At 47.5% G+C, this 22,246-nt stretch overlaps 1 protein-coding gene across 1 annotated transcript; it reads right to left on the bottom strand.

Annotated features, from left to right (window-relative positions):
• Positions 1-2,672: 2,672 nt before the first annotated feature.
• On the bottom strand, positions 2,673-16,464 carry rgmb (repulsive guidance molecule BMP co-receptor b). The gene is made up of 3 exons (XM_064969616.1): positions 15,788-16,464; positions 8,518-9,041; positions 2,673-5,858 (listed from the first exon to the last, which is right to left on the bottom strand). Exons 1-3 carry the CDS (start codon positions 15,894-15,896, stop codon positions 5,106-5,108), a joined length of 1,386 nt encoding a protein of 461 aa, XP_064825688.1. The 5' UTR covers positions 15,897-16,464; the 3' UTR covers positions 2,673-5,105.
• Between the last annotated feature and the right edge of the window lie 5,782 nt (positions 16,465-22,246).

Here is a 22,246-nt window from a genome sequence, read left to right as displayed (position 1 = left end):
GTCTGTGGCTAACTAAAGAACTGACCAACTAACTAACTCACTTAAACATATATCTTCACACACTGTATTTTGTTCTCGATAGTTTTTTGTTGGTTTGTTCTTTTTTAGTTTGTGAACATACTGAGTAAAAACAAAAGGACTGACTGGTTGAGTCTGAGACTATTACAGACTGTCTTTCTCTTTCCCCCCCTCCCATCCCCTCTTCACCTTACCACAGGGCCAGTACATGGTGATGTGTTGGCCTCCCTGGCAGGTGAGAGGGTGGGCTGGACGCTGCTGGTGTGTGTCATCTCTGACCTGAGTAGGGGTCACCTGGAGGTTAACTGGATGTCACCTGGGGAGGGAAGGTAGGACTACACACACAACACACAGACAGACACACACACAACCTGATGTTACTTGGGGAGGGAAGGTAGGCCTACACACACAACACACAGACAGACACACACACACGACCTGATGTTACTTGGGGAGGGAAGGTAGGCCTACACACACAACACACAGACAGACACACACACACGACCTGATGTTACTTGGGGAGGAAAGGTAGGCCTACACACACAACACACAGACAGACACACACACACGACCTGATGTTACTTGGGGAGGAAAGGTAGGCCTACACACACAACACACAGACAGGCTTGGGGAGGAAGGTAGGCCTACACACACAACAACACACAGACACACACACACACCTGATGTTACTACACACACAACACACAGACAGACACACACACACGACCTGATGTTACAGGACACACAGACACACACACACACCTGATGTTACCACACCTGATGTTACTTGGGGAGGGAAGGTAGGCCTACACACACAACACACAGACAGACACACACACACGACCTGATGTTAGGCCTACACACACAACACACAGACAGACACACACACACGACCTGATGTTACTTGGGGAGGGAAGGTAGGCCTACACACACAACACACAGACAGACACACACAACACACAGACACACACAACACACAGACAGACACACACACACGACCTGATGTTACTTTGGGAGGAAAGGTAGGCCTACACACACACAACACACAGACAGACACACACACACGACCTGATGTTACTTGGGGAGGAAAGGTAGGCCTACACACACACAACACACAGACAGACAGACACACACACACGACCTGATGTTACTTGGGGAGGAAGGTAGGACTACACACACAACACACAGACAGGCCTGATGTTACACACACAAGCACACAGACAGACACACACACACGACCTGATGTTACTTGGGGAGGAAAGGTAGGCCTACACACACAACACACAGACAGACACACACACACAACCTGATGTTACTTGGGGAGGAAAGGTAGGCCTACACACACAACACACAGACAGACACACACACACACAACACACAGACAGACACACACACACAACCTGATGTTACTTTGGGAGGAAAGGTAGGCCTACACACACACAACACACAGACAGACACACACACACGACCTGATGTTACTTGGGGAGGGGGAGCCTACACACACAACACACAGACAGACACACACACAAGATGTAGGCCTACACACACAACACACAGACAGACACACACACACGACCTGATGTTACTTGGGGAGGGAAGGTAGGACTACACACAACACACAGACAGACACACACACACAACCTGATGTTACTTGCTCAACATTTATGAGAATATTGTTATCTCTGTCCTTTCCAACATGACGATCTAATGACTTGACACCTCTGTTCTCTCTGACATGTTCATCTTGTGAGTCCTGCCAGTGCTCTCTACAGTGTGGCCGGGGAGGAACAGAACAGTGGCCGCAGTGCCGTGGAGATAGTAACGGTGGCGACCAGTGAGTCCTGCCAGTGCTCTCTACAGTGTGGCCGGGGAGGAACAGAACAGTGGCCGCAGTGCCGTGGAGATAGTAACGGTGGCGACCAGTGAGTGGACGTCATACAGCTGTTAAGTCAGTCACCGCTGCCAAGCCAGAGTCATCAGGACACACCATGCCACCTTCACAGGTAGGGCTCGGTGTGTGTGTGTGTGCGCGCATGCGTGCGTGAGAGGATGTCTTAAATCTTGACTATGATGATGACCATAGAAGAGAGGAGGTCCAGTATTGGCTGGGTCTGCAGAGGACGTCTCCTAGAGTAGCTGTGTGTTCATGAGTTTAGGCGCGCTTCTCAGAAACTTGGAGATTGTTGGAGATCGCAGGTGTCCCTGTGAATGTTAGGGTGACAGTTAGAGTGTGTGTGTGTGTGATGAACCTGTGGTATGTGATCATCCCAGACAGATGCACATGCAGAGACAACTGGCTTCCACTCTGACCTAATTCTCTGTCAGTTAGAAACACTAAGGGCTCGATTCAATCCGCTTGAAATTTAAAGGTCATTTCCAATTGAGCCGATATATGCAGTGTTAACCGTGAATGCAGTCTCCACGAATGCTTGAACACTGCCTTTAAATTTTAATAGCGCTACAGCGCTGAACTTCGACAATACAGATTGAATCGAGCCCTAAGACCAGAGACAATGTGAGATAACGTAAGATATGTCAATAAAATGCAAATCAGTTGTAGAACAATATTATTTGGTCTGTAGAAGTATTTCTTGTAAACAAGGACACAAGACAAATCAAAGACAAAATACATCAGAAAAAGAAACATTGGGTCCGTTTTTGATTTATTGTTTTTTAAATAAAACACTTGCACAAATGTACATTTTTTTCCCAAGTTTTCATTAGTGCCTCCATAAGAGTAAAACACTGACATAGCAATGGAGCGCCACTAGGTGGCAGTACAATCACATCTGAAACAGCCAGAATATGGAGCGTACCTTCCTCTAACAGACACTACGTTTATACATAAGTTACGTATTTCAACATTGAGCAGTCACTCTTCACCACACGGACACTCACACACAAGTTAAGAGTTCACAATGCCAGAGGCAGACTGAGCATACATTTCCCACCAGACACTGCTTTGTCATTTGATATGAGGGCATATATATCCCATCAGCGCGTGTGACTTCGTCTCGGCCTGTGGAAGTCCCAGTGCCCTGCCTATAGCAGGTAGTTATGTAGGTCTGCAGTGTATGCAGGCTTCTGTTCCACCCCAGCAATAACTTGCCTGGTTCAACTAATCAACCAATCATCGAGATCTTGATTAGCTGAATCAGGTGTGTTAGTGCTGGGCTGGAACTAAAACCTGCGTATACTACTTCCCTCCAGGACTGGAGTTGTGCAACCCTGGTCGACAGTTTACTAAAGCCTAGTCTGTGTATCCCAATCCGGGAGCAGCCCGTCAGCTCTGGCAGGAGTAGCAAAACAGAGTCCATCTACAGTAGCAAGTTTACTAAGAGTTAAAGGTGGGTAGGGAGGAAGGGGGTTAGGGGGTAGAGAGGTTACGGTTTGAGTTCGGAGGGGGTGTGTGGTCATCATGTTCGTATATGAAAACAAGCGAGCTTCGATGGTGAATCACCATATGTGGTAGTCTTTGGTTGCAACAGCAAGCAAACTGAACACTCATAGAGAAACACACAACATAGAAAAGCTGATAGTCAAAGCTGTTTGGTAAATGGATTGAACTGTTACCACCAGCTGAAATGTAGCGCCAGTAAGAAAACTCAGTAAGAGCAGGTCATAGTCAATACAGCAGTGTGAACGAGCAGTGAACAGTGAATACGTTCATAAAAAGAGGACTGTCTCTTCAGTCCTTAGACAATAAACCAGGTAAAACACGCTAACTTGCGCACACACACACACACACACACAGTATTTGCAGATATACTGTAAATGATAATCAAACATTGAACGGTAATGGTGGGTCTGAAACTGTTCTGAACAGCTGCTATGGTACCATACAGAATACATTCAACAGAAAATAGCTCACATGAAGTTATTATAGAACAGAGGCGAAATCAACTCCACTGCCTTTGGAATCTCTGCTTTAAAACAGAGGTTCCACCTCACTGTGTTAGTGAGCTGGTTAACTGTCTCAAAATCTCCTATATAGTTCACTGTTTATTTATTTTACCTTTATTTAACTAGGCAAGTCAGTTAAGAACAAATAGGAACAGGGGGTTAACTGCCTGTTCAGGGGCAGAACGACAGATTGTACCTTGTCAGGTCGGGGGTTTGAACTTGCAACCTTCCGGCTACTAGTCCACCGCTCTGACCACTAGGCTACGCTGCCTATCTCCCTATGGTGAAAAGTAGCATACTGCAGAGAATCAGGTGTCATTTGAGATTTACACTGTGAGTGACAAAACTGCAGATGAAATCCACAGCTTGGGCTGTTGGAGGATGGTAGGGGGCAGTGGAGAGAGGGGGTCATTGATCTGGCCCCTTAGACTCTAAAGAAGGGCCATGTAGGGGGAGAGTTTGAGGGGTTGGGGAGGGGGAAATGGTGAGGGGGTGGAAGGGGAAGAGAGTGGGGGTGGGGTTGAAAGGGGAGAGGGGGAACACTGGTGTGGATTTAGCAAAAAATCTAAATAAAGTGCTTCTCTTAAAACAACTTCCTCTGTCTATGAGGTATAAAAAAAACTATCACAACAAAATCACGCAAAAATAAAAACCAAAACAACGCCATCCAGCGTTCCAGGATACGTCAAACACACTATTTACAGTCTGGAGTGTGTTTCTACAATATACACACACACACTATTTACAGTCTGGAGTGTGTTTCTACAATATACACACACAGGTTGGAGTGTTGGTTGGTAATCCGCACATATAGACAGGTCATAATCTCCAGGAAGCCTGCTAGGTCCCACACAGCAGAGATGGGAAGAACACAGGAGTGTCGTGGAATCTGTTCAGATGTCAGCTGTGGACTCCTTTATGGCAGTAATATGCCTTAGGGTGTTCAGTCAACTATTCTCTTTTCACCAAGAAGAAGAAAAAGTGAAATCTCCAGAGGGGCTCTGGTTAGAAGTTTCTCTTAGACACAGATCCAGGATCAGCTTAGTTTACCCTCCTCAATCATAACTGTTAGGGGAAAACACAAAACTGACCTTAGATCTGCAAAGAGGGAACTTTATCCTACAGCTCAGCAAGAGGCTCTATATGAACACACATACTCACACACACACACACACACACAAACGCTATACCAGTGCAGAGCCGAGCGCAAAGAGAGTGAGCAGTAGGAGCCATGTGATAGGCTGGGAGGTGTCGGCGGAGCTTTGCGGGAAGATCCTCCAGTGTTCACGGTGGGGGTGGAGACTCTCCATGTCCTTCAGAGCACTGAACGCTGCTGCCGTGAAGTTAGCGTCCCCGGTGGTCATGAGGTCAAACACACATGAGTGGAAATAAATATCCTGTAGCTCCAGCTGCTCCCTGCAGCGTGCCCGTGCACCCTCCACACTGAACCTCTGGGGGGCGCTGTAGGGAGCCGTGTGGGAGGGCTGGCCCTTGCCCTGGCCATGTGGCTGCTGGAGATGTAAGCCCAGCGCTGGAGGGGGTAGAGGGAGAGGCAGTGGCAGGTGACCTCCCCGGTCGATGCGTTCCGAGGTGGGACATCCGTTGAGGCAGAGCTGCAGGTCCTGCGTAGCGTCGTAGGCATGGGCCATCTCCTCCGGGATGCGCACTGCCAGGGTCAGGTAGCGCCCCAGCTGCCGCACGATAACCGTCACGCCGATGTAGCCGGCGTGCAGCTCCACGTGGTGACCGGGGCTACGCTCAGAGATCCACAGCGCCCGTACCTTACCGGTAGAGTCACCGTTATTTCCGTTAACGTTATGGTTGGGGTCCCCGCTGCTCACGGTACCGTCTACGAAGGCAGCGGGCAGGTCATCTGTTATCGCCTGGTAAACACGCTGGTCTGTACACTCCTCAAAGGGCTTGAATATGATGGTGATCTATGGACACACAAAAAGGTAATCGTATGACCAGGCACACAATAACTTTGATCTTTGTGTAAAACAGGTTAAAAACAGGTTTTCCAGACACTTTATAATATCATACATTAAAAACATGGCAAGGATATTGACCTTCACTTGTTTTGTTCAAACCCCAATTCTTTGCAGCAAAGAGGACACTGACTGCACACTGACAACTAATATACAACACTACAATATAAACTATAAATGGCTTTTACTGTGTTATTTATTGGTTACACACACACACACACACACACACACACACACACACACACACACACACACACACACACACCCATGTGCCCTGAAAACGAGCTGAAATCATATTTGTCAGAGGGCTCAGCCCAACTCTGTCTTACACAAACACACACACACACACACTTACACACAGACACACACCTACACACAGACACAAACACTCATGCCATTAACTCACCACAGAATCCATTTTAGCAATGACCCAATTACTTTTTAACAAGCTGTGATTAGCAGACACAGCTAAGCAAACACACCCAGGCTAACGGCTAGCAGTGGCATGGTGTTAGCCTTAGCCGGGTCCTCCAACTGTATCCGCAAGGCTGTGGCCATAGCCACACAGTTTTAGTGTTAGCATTAGTGATAGCATGAATGACTGCTTTGTCCAGTTGTCAGCGATGAGGGATGAGGCCTGAGCAGCCATTAGGCCAGGAGCTGCAGGCGCAGTCACGGGTGTGTGTGTGCTAATAATTAGAACGAATAGCGAGCCCCACCCCTGACACAGGGTCAGAGCACCAGTCGTACAACTATCCCCTGGGTGGGGGGCAACATGGCCGCTTGGCCACCACAGAACTGACGTCTAAAGACCTTCTCAGCCTGTGTCTGTGTCCATGTGTCTGTGTGTGTCTGTGTGTGTCTGTGTTGTCTGTGTTGTGTGTGTCTGTGTCTGTGTTGTGTGTGTCTGTGTTGTGTCTGTCTGTGTCTGTGTTGTGTGTGTGTGTCTGTGTCGTCTGTGTCTGTGTTGTGTGTGTCTGTGTCTGTGTTGTGTGTGTCTGTGTTGTGTGTGTCTGTGTCTGTGTTGTGTGTGTGTGGCTGTGTTGTCTGTGTCTGTGTTGTGTGTGTTGTCTGTGTTGTGTGTGTCTGTGGTGTGTGTCTGTCTGTGTTGTGTGTGTCTGTGTTGTGTGTGGCTGTGTCTGTGTTGTGTGTGGCTGTGTGTGTTGTGTGTGTCTGTGTTGTGTGTGTCTGTGTCGTGTGTCTGTGTGTCTGTGTCTGTGTGTGTGTGTGTGTGTGTCTGTGTTGTGTGTGTCTGTGTCTGTGTTGTGTGTGTCTGTGTCTGTGTTGTGTGTGTCTGTCTGTGTTGTGTGTGTCTGTGTCTGTGTTGTGTGTGTCCATGTGTCTGTGTCTGTGTTGTGAGTCCATGTGTCTGTGTCTGTGTTGTCTGTGTGTCCATGTGTCTGTGTTGTGTGTGTCTGTGTCTGTGTGTCCATGTGTCTGTGTCTGTGTGTCCATGTTGTGTGTGTCTGTGTGTCCATGTGTGTGTGTGTGTGTGTGTGTGTGTCTGTGTTGTGTGTCCATGTGTCTGTGTCTGTGTTGTGTGTCCATGTGTCTGTGTCTGTGTCGTGTGTCCATGTGTGTCTGTGTCTGTGTTGTGTGTCCATGTGTGTCTGTGTCTGTGTCCATGTGTGTGTGTGTCCATGTGTCTGTGTCTGTGTCTGTGTGTGTGTCCATGTGTGTTTGTCATGTGTCTGTGTCTGTGTCTGTTTCCATGTGTGTGTGCGTTTGTCTTTTTATGGTATGGCGCCCCTCGTTCTCGACCGTAACCTGCTTAAAGCCATATGTGTGTGAAAGGTCTCGGGCACTCTGCTGACACACACATAGTGGTTCCTTTCACGCGCCGCTCATTTCAGGGTATTAGGGGTCATGCAGCCATTAACTAAGTTAGGATTCCAACACCACGTTAGTCACAAGTGTTAGTCACAAGACTCAACTGTTCACTCTGCTCTCCTCGCACCTGTGTGTGTGTGTGTGTGTTCTCGACGAAAAGAGCTCTTTCCCTGAGACACAGCAGCTCAGAGGTGAATATAGACACACACACACCAGCCATTCAGTAAAATCAAACTAGAACACAAAAAAGACTAACACGGTCTGCAAAGTGAAAACACATCACGTAAAAAGAGGTTTCAAAAAGAGAGAAGAGGGGGTTGCTATAAAACCTATCTGGGCCAGGCTGCAGCTGCAAAGCTCTTCATACTAGACGGCATATTTATTCTGTACGTCACTCTCAACCTCTCTTCTCCCATCCCAGAATGTACTGTTTACTGCATCTTTACAACACTGCTGCTTCAGTGGAGAGCTGGGTAAGAACCTCCATTTATCAGACGTCTTATCGAGGGAGTACCTCAGGGCTCTATACCGGGGCCTGTTCTCTTCTCGATATACTAATTCACTACAAGATGGAACATGCTCCAAATAAAGGTTTTTGTTTTATATTGAAACAAAACAGTCTTCCTGTATTTATTAGTGTATAAATTTCTACTTCGTGGACTTGCACCTGTTCTGAACCATGTAGGAAGGAGTTATTATTCTCTCTTTTTTTTAACTAGTTAAGTGCCGAGGCTTTCATTTCAATACACAGTAATATACCGTAAGGGTTTCCCCTCACCTTATTGGTCGCTGTGGCGCTGGATCCCGTTACCACAGGAACGTTGGTCACCTGCACAGACAAGAAGTCGTTATCAATCAGCGGCCACGCCCCTTCCACCTTGCAGGTCTGGAAGCTGTCCTTAAACGTCCGCAGATGGGGATCCCCAAACAGCCCGCAGAACAGGTAACCCGGCCGCGTGGGAGTGTGCGTGTGAGAGTGAGGGTGTGGGTGAGTGTGCTGGGTACGGCTGTGGTAGTTGCAGGGCTCTGATTGTATCTCGGGGTGTGTGGAGGAGGTGGGCCCGTCACGGGAGCAGTTTCTCTGGGTCATGAGGTCTGAGATGCCCAGGACGGCAGAATGGAAGACCAGGTTGCCCCTGCAGGACTTGGCTGTCCTCTGGGTGCAGGCGCTGTAGGACCTCAGAGCCTTACAGAACTCTACGTCAAAGCCACCCAGAGCTGGGGTCAGGTGAGACGTCAGGGACACAAAGTCTGTGGTGCACTTCTGGATACGACACTGAGGGGTGGCCACCTGGCAATGACCTGGAGAAACACACACATACTAACAGTCAGTACTATGGTACAACTACAATAGTATTACAGTTCTATTATTACAGCACTAATACAGTACCAGTGGCCCCGGCGGGGCCGCAATACATGTGGAACATCAATGTTCCTTCATGGTACCAAAGACCGATAGAGAACACGTGGTGCAGATGGCATGTGTGCCAGACCAAGGCTGTCATAGAAACTCACAGTCATGGTGGTTTGGCTTTGGCATGACATACATCTTTAGGAAAGCTCTCGCATTCATTTACACACACACACACACACACAGGTCGGTTAGGAGCTTTGATCTCTATGGCCCAAATTAACACAACGCTACTGGCCTGTTTATATTAAACCAGTAAAGCTGAGAAAGAACAGGCTGGCGGGCGTGCGTGTGTGTGTGTGTACAGTAACACTGCTTTATGACTTTTAGAAACCAGAACAAAGAGCAGTGCCGAGAGACTCAAATAGAGACTTGCAGACTTTCCCACAGAGCCAGAGATAAGGCTGAGACACAGAGTGGAAGAATAACATATCACACACATCCACACTGTTAGATCCTCTATGCTGTCTGATGAAGCTTGTCCTTCTCCAGACTATCATGGCCCCGTGTTCATGGTCTCATCGTTTGTTGTTGTTGAAAGAAGTTTGATATCTTGGTCAGGGGTGATACGACAGCCACCCACTGCTTTGAACCGTTGGTTGTCCTGCTGTGTCTGAGCTGTAAAAGAGGAAAGATCTAGAAGTTCTTCAGAGGTCTCAGTGTCAGCCTGACCGAGAGAAGAGAGAGAGAGGAGGAGAAGAGAGAACTGGAGGAGAGAAGAGGAGGAGCGAAGAGGAGGCGAGGAGAGAGAAGAGGAGGTCTCAGTGTCAGCCTGACTGAGAGAAGAGAGAGAAGAGGAGGAGAAGAAGAGAGAACTGGAGGAGAGAAGAGGAGGAGCGAAGATAAGGCGAGGAGAGAGAAGAGGAGGAGCGAAGAGGAGGAGAGGATGAGAGAGAGAAGAGAGAGAGAGGAGAAGAGAGAACTGGAGGAGAGAAGAGGAGGAGCGAAGATAAGGCGAGGAGAGAGAAGAGGAGGAGCGAAGAGGAGAGGATGAGAGAGAGAAGAGAGAGAGAGAGAGGAGAAGAGAGAACTGGAGGAGAGAAGAGGAGGAGCAAAGATAAGGCGAGGAGAGAGAAGAGGAGGAGCGAAGAGGAGGAGAGGATGAGGAGGAGAAGAGAGAACTGGAGGAGAGAAGAGGAGGAGCGAAGATAAGGCGAGGAGAGAGAAGAGGAGGAGAAGAAGAGAGAACTGGAGGAGAGAAGAGGAGGAGCGAAGATAAGGCGAGGAGAGAGAAGAGTAGGGCGAAGAGGAGAGGATGAGAGAGAGAAGAGGAGGAGAGAAGAGTAAGAGAGAAGAGGAGGAGAGGATGAGAGAGAAGAGGAGGAGAAAAGAGAGAGAGAAGAGGAGGAGAAAAGAGAGAGAGAAGAGGAGGAGAAAAGAGAGAGAGAAGAGGAGGAGAGGAGAGAGAGAGAGAGAGAGAAGGAGAGAGAGAGAGGAGGAGGAGAGGCCAGGCCTAATGTATCAGCCACAGTGAGCTCCTATTAGATTAGACCAGAGGCTCTCTAATGCAGAAACAAACACACAAACACAAACACACACACACACACACACTAATAACTATCTCTGAAAGGATCATGGCTCTGCTTCCACTGCTAACAACACGCACTGTCAAAGCTCATCTGATTATGGCATGATTTACTAACAGACACCAGCACACACACAGCCACATGAACGCACACGCAGTATAGGTCTATTCACACATAAACTAATGCTAACAATAGGCCTAGTTCCCCTGCTGTATAAAGAGATAAAGCAAACAGGTCCATAGATGTCTTGGTGTGAATGCACTGAACCATATGATAAAGGGATAAGAAAGGAGAAGAGGAATGTTTGCAGAAAGCCAACCCTCTCTCACTCTCGCTCTCAGGGCTGTGTGGTGAGAGGGTTGTGTGTGTGTCAGTACCTGATCCTACCAGGTGGGGGCAGTATTGTGGTGGGTATTAGAGGGATGGTACACAATATATCACTCCACTCACACTCGGGGTTAGAATGTCCCTCCAGTGTGTTAAATACTGACACTACTCCTCAGCTAACACAAAGCCACAAACACACACACCTCTGAAAGCCTAGACCCAGAGCCTTAGAACTAATCCAAATCCTCATCATGAATCCAACTCTATTTTTACAGTATGACTGATGATTCAATTAGTTCTCCAGGTGGAGTGTGTCTACGTACAGTTGGTATCTCTGTGTCGATCAATCTCCACCTTCCCCATCTCAAACAGATTTTTACTGAAATAAGGAAATCAAGTAACAGCTGGATGCACACACACACACACACACACACACACACACACACACACAATGCTAACATTATCGTCTGACCCTTCCAGGCTTCCCTTAATGGACAAATGAGTTTTCTACATCCCAGGTTTACAGAATGACACATTCAAACTGGACTCCTGGTGAGAGATCCCGACTCAGTCTCACTCAGCCGTGTGTGGGCACAGGCCAGACATAGCCCACCCCTCTCCCTGTCCAGTAGTCACTTCTCCTCCCAGCCACTGATCCGTGTTGTATAGATTTTTTCAAACAATACAAAACATACACATACAAATGACAGCATACAAACACAAACAAACATTAAGGACATCATTCTCTGCCTCGTGGTCACATGCACCAGTTCGTCTCTTCGTCGCCCACACACTTTCAACATTTAGATAATAAAGCACTTGGCCTTTCCATTGTGTTACCGATGGAGGATTGGTTGATTTCCAGTTTTAAAGTAGACGTTTTTCTGTTATCAGTGTTGTATTTACTTAAACACCAAGGATCCAGAGCTCACTGCGCTCTCTCTCTCTCTCACTCACTCACTCACTCACTCACTCACTCACTCACTCACTCACACTCACACAGAGAGTTACTCACAGATACAATGAGTGAACGACTACACACATTCTCATTCTCAGGCTGAATCTTGAGAGTAAAACTCCACAGCAAACACGTGCGTCTCCAGGTCTTTCTGATCACACTGGTCTTTGTGCAGTGAGTCTAGTATGAACGTACTGATAACTGTGACTGACTGTGGGACAATACACAGCTGCTCTGGCCTCTGCTTCAGACAACACTCACTTCTGTTTCAGTCCACACACACACACACACACACACACACACACACACACACACGGCTGAATAACGGTAAATTGTGGGGATGGCTGGCGGTAATGACACTGCAAATAATATCAGGAGTGATAGCTGATGACTCCCCAGCTGGTCTGATGCGTCCGGTGGTGATGAGCACTATGAGAAGACAGCTGTGGAGCCTTGTTACCAGCTAGCTACACACACCACACCCTCAACACAATAACACACAGACCAGCTAGCTACACACACCACACCCTCAACACAATAACACACAGACCAGCTAGCTACACACACCACACCCTCAACACAATAACACACAGACCAGCTAGCTACACACACCACACCCTCAACACAATAACACACAGACCAGCTAGCTACACACACCACACCCTCAACACAATAACACACAGACCAGCTAGCTACACACACACCACACCCTCAACACAATAACACACAGACCAGCTAGCTACACACACACACCACATCCTCAACACAATAACACACAGACCAGCTAGCTACACACACCACACCCTCAACACAATAACACACAGACCAGCTAGCTACACACACCACACCATCAACATAATAACACACAGACCAGCTAGCTACACACACCACACCCTCAACACAATAACACACACCAAGTCTTGTTACTAGCTAGCTACACAGACACACACACACTATAACACACACACACCAAGTCTTGTTACTAGCCACACACACACACACACACACACACACACACACACACACACACACACACACACACACACAAAAAAACACCAAGACATCTAAATAGTGTGTTGTGTATATCTCCTCGTTGCAACATCTGACATTCACAATGAGACAGGACATGCTGATAAATTATTAGTGTCAATCAATTAAATGCAATTATAATGTAAAATGTGTTATATGGTGTCCTGAACTAACTTAGAAAAGTGAAATAGGACCAACTTCTAAATAGATAATTTGAAATGTAACTGATTTAAAATGTAAATTCTTATTGGAAGGGAGCGTCAACGTGCTTTTTATGCTTCTCAAACTGTCCCCATCCCCCTACTGAACAGAACTATGCACAGACAGTGTCATGTCCAGCTGCCTGGGACTGTGTTAAATGAATTACCAGAGGTGTGACTGCTGTGCACACACACACACAAATACACGCAAGAGTCAATGAGTGCGGGCTGGATGACAGGGCCTAGGGTCTGGGTTATGGCTGGGGGACATCCAGAGAGGGGTGGTGGGCTGTCACAGTGCCAGTCCAGAACAGGCCTCTCTGTGTAGGCACAGCAGTCAGCTAGCTCTGGGTCACAAGGGCAAACCCAGCCTCTATAGGATGACTTCAAGTAGCCTACTACCACCCTTTGGTATTCTAGCCTATTCTATTTACCAATCCTAGAGTTTCTGTATGATTTGATTCCCTTCTAATATATTCCAGATTATATGGTTCTATTCTATTCTGTTTTGTTTTCTATTGAACCTTTATTGATACATATGAATTCAATTAAGAACATATTCTTGATGACACTGTTTCCATATGGTTTTGTTATTTTCTGGTTTATTACATTTCGTTCTATTCTATTGTCTCCATTTGGTCCTATTACACTGAACTCATATTTTTTTGTGTATTAAAAGTATAGGTAGGCTAAAATGTATACATTTGTGACATAATTATACCGAATTATAATTTACATTCCCATTATTATTATAAGCCTACATTATTTTAAAACTGTGTCAACAAGCCTTTGTTAGTCTGGCTGGATGTAATGGACCTGACACCAAGACATCAGCACAGCCACACTTCCCTTTCTCTATCAGCCATAGCGACCCACGGCAGGGCCACCCTTCCCTTTCTCTATCAGCCATAGCGACCCACGGCAGGGCCACCCTTCCCTTTCTCTATCAGCCATAGCGACCCACGGCAGAGCCACCCTTCCCTTTCTCTATCAGCCATAGTGACCCACGGCAGAGCCACCCTTCCCTTTCTCTATCAGCCATAGCGACCCACGGCAGAGCCACCCTTCCCTTTCTCTATCAGCCATAGCGACCCACGGCAGAGCCACCCTTCCCTTTCTCTATCAGCCATAGCGACCCACGGCAGAGCCACCCTTCCCCTTCTCTATCAGCCATAGCGACCCACGGCAGGGCCAACCTTCCCTTTCTCTATCAGCCATAGCGACCCACGGCAGGGCCACCCTTCCCTTTCTCTATCAGCCATAGCGACCCAGGGCCACCCTTCCCTTTCTCTATCAGCCATAGCGACCCACGGCAGAGCCACCCTTCCCTTTCTCTATCAGCCATAGCGACCCACGGCAGGGCCAACCTTCCCTTTCTCTATCAGCCATAGCGACCCACGGCAGAGACACCCTTTCTCTATCAGCCATAGCGACCCACGGCAGAGACACCCTTTCTCTATCAGCCATAGCGACCCACGGCAGGGCCACCCTTCCCCTTCTCTATCCCATAGCAGGGCCACCCTTCCCTTTCTCTATCAGCCATAGGACCCACGGCAGAGCCACCCTTCCCTTTCTCTATCAGCCAGAGCGACCCACGGCAGGGCCACCCTTCCCTTTCTCTATCAGCCATAGGACCCACGGCAGAGCCACCCTTCCCTTTCTCTATCAGCCACGGCAGAGCCACCCTTCCCTGCTCTATCAGCCATAGCGACCCACGGCAGAGCCACCCTTCCTTTCTCTATCAGCCATAGCGACCCACGGCAGAGCCACCCTTCCCTTCTCTATCAGCCATAGCGACCCACGGCAGAGCCACCCTTCCCTTCTCTATCAGCCATAGCGACCCACGGCAGAGCCACCCTTCCCTTCTCTATCAGCCATAGCGACCCACGGCAGAGCCACCCTTCCCTTTCTCTATCAGCCATAGCGACCCACGGCAGAGCCACCCTTCCCTGCTCTATCAGCCATAGCGACCCACGGCAGAGCCACCCTTCCCTTTCTCTATCAGCCATAGCGACCCACGGCAGAGCCACCCTTCCCTTTCTCTATCAGCCATAGCGACCCACGGCAGAGCCACCCTTCCCTTCTCTATCAGCCATAGCGACCCACGGCAGAGCCACCCTTCCCTTCTCTATCAGCCATAGCGACCCACGGCAGAGCCACCCTTCCCTTCTCTATCAGCCATAGCGACCCACGGCAGAGCCACCACTGGAGAAACTCCGGAGAAACAAGAGAGCGATGGGGGAGGAAACACTTTCCCTTCTGACTGCTGCGCTACCGCGGTCCGCGGGAGAGAGAAAGAGCCCAGCAATATCAGACAATAACACAATGACAACGGGAGGTTCAGGTTCGAATACACTCCAATAGGCTACAACACACAGGCCTATAAAATGCACTATAGACTAATCTTAACCAAATGCTAGGCCAATCCGAAATACCTAGATTTGGCATTATTAACTGGTTATTAACTCACCATTAGCCTCTAAATGTTAAGTCACATTCACAGCGCTCGATCTGAAGTTTTCCGCGGACAAGGAACTAGGTCCCGATGAGGCTACTGAGGAAAATGAACAACATTTGAAGTTATCTAGTTAGCCTACCTCTGTGCGCCCCGTAACAGAGAGCGACGATCAGCAGCAGCAGCGGTCGCAGGGAAGGCGAGGATGCGAGGCGCTCAGCCCCGCGGTAACAACATCCGGCTCTCCCCATCCCCGTCCATGCAGGGCCAGGAGGGGAGAGGGGACAGGCAGCCACGGGGGAGAGGGGTGAGGTGCGGCGGCGGGGTTTCCGTTAAAGTCAGGCCTCTGCTCTCCTTCTCCCTCGCTCTCTTCTCCCTCGCTCTCTTCTTCCTCGCTCTTCTCTCCTTCCACTCCTCGGATGCGCAGGGGCATTAAAGTGCAGATTCTACGCGGAATGCGATCGGTCAGGGAGGAGGAATGGAAAGAAAAGGAGAGGAGTAGGAAAGGGGGAAAACAGTAGCGATTGAAAAATAGCAGTCCTTCCACCAAACACTTTCACTCCTTCTTCGCTCCCTGCATCAGATTTCCTGTCTCGAGCAGCGCTATTCCGTCCTGGTTGAGTTTAGTCTTGTTGTAGCAATAAATCTCGGCTCCGCTCTCTCTCTCTCTCTCTCTCTCTCTCTCTCTCTCTCTCTCTCTCTCTCTCGCCCCCTCTCCCCCTCTCTCTCTCTCTCTTTCTCTCCAGGCCTCACCTAAGAATCCTCCCCTCTCCTCTCTTCCTCAGATCGATAGCAAATCAACCAACCCTTTTGCGGAAAACCCGCCTCTGAGAGAGCAGGACCCGCCCGCCCTGTCAGCCTTGGGCTTCGCGGGGGAGAGAGAGAGCGAGAAAGAGAGAGAGAATACAAATTCCACCTAGACACGTTGCCCTAGGGCACTGGTTCTCAATCCTGGTCCTGGGAACCCAAAGGGGTGCACATTTTAGTTGTTGCCCTAGCACTACACAGCTGATTCAAATGATCAACTCATCGAAAGGTTTTGATGATTTGAATCAGGTGTGTACTGCTAGGGCAAAACCTAAAACGTGCACCCCTTTGAGTTCCCGGGACCAGGATTGAGAACCAGTGCCCTAGAGCACACAAAAAACGACACATACCTCGGCCTAAACATCAGGTAACTTCCACCAGGCTGTGAACGATCTGAGAGACAAGGCAGGAAAGTCCTTCTATGCCATCAAAAGGAACATACATTTCGACATAGCAGTAAGGATCTGGCTAAAAAATACTTGAATCAGTTATAGAACAAATGGCCCTTTATGGTTGTGAGGTCTGGGATTCGCTCACCAACCAATAACTCACCAAATAGGACAAACACCAAATTGAGACTCCTCTGTGTACAACGTAAAACACCAAATAAAGCATGCAGAATAGAATTAGGACGATACCCGCGAATTATCAACATCCAGAGAAGAGAAGTTAAATTCTACAACCACCTAAAATTAAGCAATTCCCAAACGTTCCATAACAAATCCATCATCTGAAAAATGTACCTGGAGAAGAGCCCCCTAAGCAAGTTGGTCCTGGGGCTCTGTTCACAAACACAAACAGAGCCCCAGGACAACAACACAATTAGACCCAACCAAGTCATGAGAAAACAAAAAGAAAATTACTTGACACATTTGAAAGAATTGACAAAAAAACAGAGCAAACTAGAATGTTATTCGGCCCTAAACGGGGCAGAATACTTGACCACTGTGACTGACCCAAAATTAAGAAAATATTTGACTATGTACATAATATGACATTTGAAATGTCTTTATTCTTTTGGAAATTTTGTGAGTGTAATGTTTACTGCTATTTTTTTATTGTTTATTTCACTTTTGTTTATGATCTATTTCACTTCTTTTGGCAATGTAAACATGTGTCCCATGCCAATAAAGTCCCTTAAATTGAGAGAGAGAGAGAGAGAGAGAGAGAGAGAGAGAGAGAGAGGAACAGTGTTCAGTTATTAAAAATAGAAATGATAATGTATAGATGCAGTAAGGCATTTCAAGTCATTGTGGATCATCTTATGGCTATATGTAGGTCTAGCTGTTACTAGCTTGAAAAAAAACTATTCCCAGAAGCCAGACAAAGACTAAGACAATGTGAAGTTTTACTAGCCCTAAACTCATTATTATGATGACACTCTATCATGGCGAAACGTCTTCAAATCGACACTCATAATTTATGACCCCTCTCTCTACCTCATCATATGCTTCCTGTGAGTCTATCTCAGGTTTGTCTGCTTCACAGCAACACGCTGTGTGTGTGCGTGCGTGTGTGTGTGTGCGTGCGCGTGTGTGCGTGCGTGTGTGCGTGTGTGTGTGTGTGTGCGTGCGTGCGTGCGTGTGCGTGTGCGTGCGTGCATGTGTGTGTGTGTGTGTGCGTGTGTGTGCGTACGTGTGTGTGCGTGCGTGTGTGTGTGTGTCTGTTAATCCTCTCCTTCAGTCCAGCTGGAATGTGCCAGGTGTTGGGAACACTTAGACACCAGTAGGAATCTCTGTTCACATTAACATCACTTCTACTCAGTGTGGTCACGATGTGTGTGTGTGTGTTCTGTAGGCTTGCCGGAGTATGGAACAGAGCGGCTCTGTGGATGGTGTGGTACAGGTAACGGCCAAAATAAAGGAAACACTAGCATAAAGTGTCTGAATTGGGCGTTGGGCCACCGCAAGCCGCCAGCACCGCCAGGTGCTTCAATGTACCTTGGCATAGATTCTACAAGTGTCTGGAACTCTATTGGTGGGATGCGACACCATTCTTCCACGAGACATTCCATGATTTGGTGGTTTGTTGATGGTGGTGGAAAACGCTGTCTCAGGCGCCACTCCAGAATCTCCCATAAGTGTTCAGTTGGGTTGAGATTGTGTGACTGAGACACACACAAACACACACACCCTGAAACCCCTATGCTCCTTTGAGAACCCTCCTTCAATGAGACCTCTTCTTCTTGCCATGGTAGCCCAGGTAATGAGCAACTGGGTATTTTTTATACAGGACTCGAAGCTTGATGGAATGTTTTATGTGTTTATAATCAAATCAAGAACCACACCTGTGTGGAAGGACCTGCTTTCAATATACTTTGTATCTCTCATTTGCTTAAGTGTATCCTCTATTTTGGCAGTTACCTGTATGTTTGGTGTGTGTTATAGGTTGGTCAAATCAAAGCACATTTTACTTTGTCACATGCTTCGGAAACAACAGGTGTCGACTAACAGTGAAATGCTCACTTATGGGTCATTTTCCAACAATTTTTTGAATTTCCAACACACATTTTCCAAAAAGTAGTAGCATTAGTCACGTGAACACAGAAATAAACAAATGGCACATTGGATTCCTAATTTTAAAAATAAGTGGAGTTTTTCTTACCGAGGAGACAAAGTTAAATAAATTACTACCATAAACGCACATTCCTAAATGCATAGTGACATGAAGAATAAATTCTCAGTGAATAACCGATGACAATAAAGGGTAAAAGTAACATGGCTATATACAGGGAGGACTAGCACTGGGTTGATGTGCAGGGGTACAAGGTATTTGAGGTAGCTATGTACGGATACGCGTGCAGGGGTAAATTGACTAGGCAACATGATAGATAATAGACAGTAGCAGCAGCGTATGTGGTGAGTGTGAATGTGTGTGTGTGTCGTCAGTATGCATGTGTCCGTGTGCTATGCCGTGTGTGTGTTGGGATGTCAGTGTAAGTATGTGTGAGTGTGTGGGTAGAGTCCAGTGAGTGTGCATAGAGTCAGTGCAATAAAAGGCAAATGCAGGGAGTCCGATCATGTAATAACTACAGCTATGACTCATATGTACACCCCCCATACTCACAGCACACACCGCACATACGCCCCACTGTCCTTCAGCAAACACACACACACACACACACACACACACACACACACACACACACACAACTAAACTCGTCGGACATGGCCAGAGGAAATTATCCTCGTTAACCAGACACTGATATTAGATTACATCTGCTGTTTCCTGTTAGCTCCTCTCTGCTCTGGGGACAGTCTCTTCACATCTTCTGGGATTGAGTCACATAGCTGGCTCTACACAACATGACGTGATGTGGATTATTATCTCAACATTAGTCTAATTCAGAGGGGAGAAAACACAAATGTTATTTTGGAGCGACCAGGTAAATGCTCTTTACCTGGTCTGTTATTTCAGCAACAGGTACAAATGTTGCTTGGTTCAATTACAGCTCTCATCTGCTATTCATTAAGGCTAATGTAACATATCTTACTAAACACAGATACACACACACACATTCTAACCACACACACAGACACAGACACACAAATACACACTCAAACTGTGCACATACTTGACTCTATTCATCAAGCTAAATTCATATTTCCATACGAATCCATTTAATTACATCCACAGCTGAGCAGGGGAGGCTGAAACTGACACACACACCCCCTTCACCTCCACACCTCCATCCCTCCCTCCTTCCATCTAACTGTCTTTCCCTCCCTCTCTCCATTCCCTCAAACAGCCCGTCTGTCGCTACATGACTCACACCTCTGTCAGCCAGGGAACACCTGCATATGTGTATGTGTATATGAGTGTGTATGTGAGTGTGTTTGTGTGTGTCTGTATGTATGTATGTTTGTATGTATGTATGTATGTATGTATGTATGTATGTATGTATGTATGTATGTATGTATGTATGTATGTATGTATGTATGTATGTGCTTATGTACTCATTCAAGGGTTTTTCTTTATTTTTACTATTTTCCACATTGTAGAATAATAGTGAAGACATCAAAACGATGAAATAACACATATGGAATCATGTAGTAACCAAAAAAGTGTTCAACAAATCAAAATATATTTTAGATTTTAGATTCTTCAAAGTAGCCATCCTTTGCCTTGATGACAGCTTTGCACACTCAAAATCGAATCAAACTTTATTTGTGTAACAATGTGCGCTGTGAGTTGGGAAGCAAGTTCAGGGAGTGAGTGCTTTTATAAATAAACGCAACACAATACAAAACAAGAAACACGAACATTGCACAGACGTGACACAGGAACAGAAACAATAACGCCTGGGGAAGGAACCAAAGGGAGTGACATATATAGGGCAGGTAATCAGGGAAGTGATGGAGTCCAGCTGAGCCTGATGACGCGCAGGTGTGCCTAACGATAGTGACAGTTGTGCGCCATAATGAGCAGCCTGGTGACCTAGAGGCCGGAGAGGGAGCACACGTGACAGTACCCCCTCCCCGACGCGCGGCTCCGGCTGTAGGACGCCGACCAAGGTGACGATCCCGGGGATCAGGAGCAGACCGGATACCTCTGCAGAGGTGCGGGAAACCTGTCAATCCAGCTGAGATGCAGGAGCATGGTGACTTAGAGCGCCGGAGATAGAGCATACCTGACTGTACACCCTCCTCAGCGCATTCGGCTCCAGCCGCGGGACACCAACTCCAGGGACGATTCCGGGGATCAGGAACGGACCAGTCACCCCTGCTGATGCGCGGGAACCTGTCACCGTCTGGAACACAGGAACCTGACAGACCGGCTGAGGCAGGGGAATCTGGCGATCCAGCTGAGGCATGAAAGTCTGACGAGCCGGTGGAAACAGGGGAGCCTGGCGGTCCGACCCGGCTGAGGCATGAGAGACTGATGAGCCCACAGAGGCAGGAGAGCCTGGCGATCTGGCTGAGGCATGAAAGCCTGTAGCGGCTCCCGGACCTGACGTCATTCCCACCGAAACCAAAACAATTTTTTAAAAACACTCCCTGATGCTTCCCTTAGGTGAGGCGTTATTCTGTAACGTGTGCGCTGAGGGTCTGAAAGCAAGTTCAGGGAGTGAGTGTTATAATAAATAAAAGCAACACAATACAAAACAAGAAACATGAACAACGCACAGACATGAAATTGTAACAGAAACAATTACACCTGGGGAAGGAACCAAAGGGAGTGACATATATAGGGAAGGTAATCAGGGAAGTGATGGAGTCCAGGTGAGCCTGATGGCGCGTAGGTGTGCTTAACGATGGTGACAGGTGTGTGCCATAATGAGCAGCCTGGTGACCTAGAGGCCGGCGAGGGAGCACACGGTTCAATTTGTCACATGCGCCGAATTCAACAAGTGTAGACCTTACCGTGAAATGCTTACTTACAAGCCCTTATCCAACAGTGCAGTTCAAGAACAGTTAATTAAAAAAATATTTACCAAATAAACTAAAGTAAAAAATAATACAATAAAATATCAATAACAAGGCTATATACAGGGAGTACGGGCACCGAGTCAAAGGGGTACAGGTTAGTCGAGGTAATTTGTAAATGTAGGTAGGGGTGAAGTGACTACGCATAGATAATAAACAGCGAGTGGCAGAAGTGTACAAAACATGGGGGGGGGGGGGGGGGTCAATGTAAATAGTCCGGTGGCCATTTGATTAATTGTTCAACAGTCTTATGGCTTGGGGGTAGAAGCTGTTAAGGAGCCTTTTGGTCCTAGACTTGGCACTCCGGTACTGTTTGCCACGTGGTAGCAGAGAAAACAGTCTATGATTTGGGTGACGGAGTCTCTGCA

This window comes from Oncorhynchus masou, chromosome 1, assembly GCF_036934945.1.
Source record: "Oncorhynchus masou masou isolate Uvic2021 chromosome 1, UVic_Omas_1.1, whole genome shotgun sequence".
NCBI classification, from domain to species: domain Eukaryota; kingdom Metazoa; phylum Chordata; class Actinopteri; order Salmoniformes; family Salmonidae; genus Oncorhynchus; species Oncorhynchus masou.
This window is presented reverse-complemented; position numbering and strand designations above follow the sequence as displayed.

Coding starts and splice junctions, on each gene's coding strand:
- rgmb (XM_064969616.1), bottom strand. CDS start 15,896: ATGGGGAGAGCCGGATGTTGTTACCGCGGGGCTGAGCGCCTCGCATCC. Junction 9,042..15,787: donor CTGTTACGGGGCGCACAGAG/GTAGGCTAACTA, acceptor GTGTTTCTCCAG/GTCATTGCCAGGTGGCCACC. Junction 5,859..8,517: donor GCGCCACAGCGACCAATAAG/GTGAGGGGAAAC, acceptor GTGTGTCCATAG/ATCACCATCATATTCAAGCC.